Raw genomic sequence first — 3886 nt, 5'->3', positions numbered from 1 at the left:
CTACTACCGTGTCTCCTGATCGCCTCCGTACTGTGACATACGGTACGGCCTCCGCTCCGTATCTCGCTCTAAGAGTCATGCATCAACTTGCCGCCGATGAGAGCGCGAATTTTCTGCTAGCCGCCCCGGTTATCAACCAACATATTTATGTCGACGATTTCTTTTTTGGAGCCGACGACAAGATCACTGCACTTGAAACTCGTCATCAAGTCGTATCTCTCTTACAGCGAGGAGGATTCACATTAAGGAAGTGGGCGAGCAACTCGCCTGAATTATTCGACAATATTGAGCCCAGTAATCACGGTCTCGCTCAGAGTCGAGAACTACGCGAGGACAACCTAAAGATCCTCGGCCTCACATGGAACCTGACCGCGACATCTTCCAATTCCGCGTTAATAGACTCGCCGCGCCGGGAGAAATTAAACGAAAGATTCTATCCGACATCGCCAAGTTATTCGACCCCCTCGGATGGGTAACGCCTGTCGTCATTCGCGCCAAATTGCTTATGCAGCAATTGTGGGCGCTGCAATGCGATTGGGATCAACGAGTTCCAGTAGAGGTCCTCAACGCATGGCGACTCTACCACTCTCTGCTCCCGGACCTCGAGAGAATCTCCATTCCACGATGGATTCAACATGGCCACCATTCACTCCAATATGAGCTCCATGGATTCTCGGATGCTTCAACAAAGGCCTACGCGGCCGTTGTATACTTTCGCGTCGTATCCGAGGATGGGACCGTAAATGTGATGCTGCTCACTGCCAAATCTAAGGTTGCCCCATTTAAGACAGTGAGCGTACCGCGCCTTGAACTCTCCGCGGCTTTATTACTAACCCGGCTTATTCACTTTATTCTTACGTCACTAGTCTTCAAGGATATACCACTCTATTACTGGACGGACTCCACAATAACGCTGGCATGGATCCGCCGGCCGTCAGCTCAATGGAAGACATTCGTGGCCAATAGAGTCGCGGAGATACAAACCTTACTCCCGACTGCGTTTTGGCGTCACGTCCCGACTAACAAAAATCCTGCGGACTGCGCTTCGCAAGGGATATCGCCGGCTGAACTTGCTTCGGCAACCTTGTGATGGTCGGGCCCCCCGTGGCTTACAAATCCGCACACGCAGTGGCCAACCGCCACACTGGATCTACAAACAAATTCTTGCCTCGAGGAACGACCGATACGCTCGGGCCACATTGCCAAGACTGACGAGCAATGGGACCTCTCGCAGCGATACTCTTCTTGGCTGAAATTACAACGAGTTACCGCCTATATGAAGAGATTCATTCATAACATTCGTGCTGGCAAACAATCCAAGGACTCGCCCTCTCAGCCACCAATCGATCCCTCCCTCCTAACCTCTGCTGAAATCAAGGACGCAGAGACTTTTTGGCTGACCTTTATTCAGACCGACTTGTTCCCTGTCGAATGAGCCTCGCTATTGAAATCGGTTCCCATACCCAAATCAAGCTCCCTCCTCTCGCTGCACCCGTTTCTGGACGATCAGCAACTTATTCGAATCGGAGATCAACTACGAAAGGCCGACGTCTCAAAAGCTATTCGTCACCCTCTCGTTCTCAAAGATCATCCGTTAGTCCGAATTGTCATAAGGGACGTCCATCTCCGAGCTCTCCACGCCGGACCACAACTTACGCTATCGCTACTCCGAGAAAAATATTGGATCCTGCAAGCACGCTCTCTAGTTCGCGCTGTCCTGCACAAATGCACTGTCTGTACGCGAGAAGCGGCGCAAATTCCGAATCAATTAATGGGTGACTTTCCAACCGTTCGAGTAAACCGCTCTGCTAGAGCTTTCGTGCATGTCGGCGTAGATTACGCCGGTCCTGTTCTAGATCGAACTGCGAAAGGCCGCGGTTACAAGGCGCAAAAGGCATATATTGCCGTGTTCATTTGCATGACCGTGAAAACGATTCATTTGGAGCTGGTGAGCGACTACTCCACGGACGCATTTCTCGCGGCATTTCAGCGCTTCGCCTCCCGTCGCGGATTCCCAACATCGCTTTACTCCGACAACGGAACGACATTCCGAGGCGCCGATCGTGAGCTTAGAAATGCGGCTAAACTTGCGAGCAAGGATCCAAACTTTCTTAACGCACTCGCGTCCCAGGACGTAGATTGGCATTTTATACCCCCTTCCGCTCCTCATTTCGGGGGATTGTGGGAGGCGGTGGTACGCAGCATGAAACATCATTTAAAACGCTGCATCGGCTCACACATCCTTACTTTTGAGGAACTCTCGACAGTACTCTGTCGTATCGAAGCTTGTCTCAATTCCCGTCCGATCGCGCCTGTATCCGATAGCTTAGATGATTACCACGTGCTAACTCCCGGGCATTTTCTTATTGACGGCCCTCCGGTCGCCGCTCCTGAGCCCAACACCCTCGAACTAAATGAAATGCGCTTATCGCGTTGGCAATTGCTGCAACGAATATCCGAGACCTTTTGGAAAGCGTGGTCGAACGATTACCTAACCTACTCAATCTGCAGCAGAGGCCAAAATGGAAGGTCGCTCACCAGCTTACGAAAGTCGGACAGTTGGTGCTTTTAAGAAGCGCGCTTATTCCCCCGTGCCAATGGGAGCTCGGCCGTATCATCGAGTGCCATCCCGGAGATGATAAGAAAACTCGAGTCGTCACCGTACGAACGGCGCGATCGCAGTATATGCGCCCGATCGTCAAATTATGTTTTCTTCCGAGCGATATTAACAGTGCAAGCACCGCCAATGATCCCGTCACGGCGGGCGGTGAGTCTTCCGAAAAGCTGTAATGTTACGATGATGCTCTGAATGTATCTTGCGACGAATCTTGTGTACTACCAAATGTATCTGACTGACAAGTGTAACTAGCAATAACTTGCGCCTACTCAAATTTCATATCGAATGTAACTGATAGGGTCGAAAGAAGGATTTAATATTTTTCGTACTGAAATCAAGAAGCTTTATTTCCCACACAGCGTCGGAATGATAATACAAAGACAGGAAAAGAAACCATCTGCGCCCTCAGACTGTAATTAAATGAACTAGTAACTTGTAACTATGAATTGGCGCTAAGCGAGACAAAAAATAACGCGGGAATCAGGAGACGCGGTAGCGTTTCCCGCCAAGTATATTTTTTCGCTACATGACGGTCAGGAAATATTTTTGTACTTACAGAGACGTTAAAGTATATCCTTTACCAGACGGATAACGTTTCTGTAGGAGTAAATTATTATATCTTTTAATTATATGGATATTATCGGTAAATGCCTATTTTGTGAAAAATCTATATTTTTCCAATCACAATGCTGTAATAGTGATATCCATAAGTGCATTTAATGCATAAGCGCATAAAGTGTATGCATTTTTTTGCCCGATTTTATGTCATTCAGATACGTCGTCGTCGTCGTCGTCGTCGTCGTCTTCATCGCAAAATTTCTATCTTGTCCCCTTTCGTCTATAATTTATCATTTTGTCGCCTTTGTTGTTGTCGTCTTTTTCTTCGCTCAATTTTCGTAAAATTTCAATGTTGTATGGTCTCTTTGGTCTGCTGTACCATCGTCATCGTCTTCTTCTTCGCAAAATTTCAATCTTGTCCCTTGTCTCTCTCCTGGCTTAATTTCTCGTTTCTCTCACGACTTTCTCGTCTATTTCTCTACTTTCTCGTCTATCTCACTGTCTTGTGGTCGTCGTCGATGAAGTGAGTGTCTACGTGTTTGTCGTCGAGGAACTAAATGTCTAGGTGTCATCTAGGTCTTTGCGGTCGAGGAAGTGAATGTCTACACGGTCGCCGTCGATGAAGTGAGTGTTTAAGTGTTCGCCGTCGAGAAACTAGTGTTTTAGGTGTCGTCTAGGTTTTCGTCGTTGATGAAGTAAATGTCTAGGAGT

The 3886-nt window shown here is 48.1% G+C and overlaps 2 protein-coding genes across 2 annotated transcripts; both read left to right on the top strand.

Moving 5' to 3' along the window:
- The first annotated feature begins 505 nt into the window (after nt 1–505).
- Nucleotides 506–1090, top strand: LOC105448567. Its single transcript, XM_011687225.1, has one exon. The coding sequence runs from the start codon at nt 506–508 to the stop codon at nt 1088–1090; it is 585 nt and encodes a 194-aa protein (XP_011685527.1).
- Nucleotides 1091–1771: 681 nt separating this feature from the next.
- LOC105448561 lies at nt 1772–2572 on the top strand. The gene has a single exon (XM_011687214.1). The coding sequence runs from the start codon at nt 1772–1774 to the stop codon at nt 2570–2572; it is 801 nt and encodes a 266-aa protein (XP_011685516.1).
- The last annotated feature ends 1314 nt before the right edge of the window (nt 2573–3886 follow it).

This window comes from Wasmannia auropunctata, unplaced genomic scaffold (assembly GCF_000956235.1).
Source record: "Wasmannia auropunctata unplaced genomic scaffold, wasmannia.A_1.0 LD336116.1, whole genome shotgun sequence".
NCBI classification, from domain to species: Eukaryota; Metazoa; Arthropoda; class Insecta; order Hymenoptera; family Formicidae; genus Wasmannia; species Wasmannia auropunctata.
This window is presented reverse-complemented; position numbering and strand designations above follow the sequence as displayed.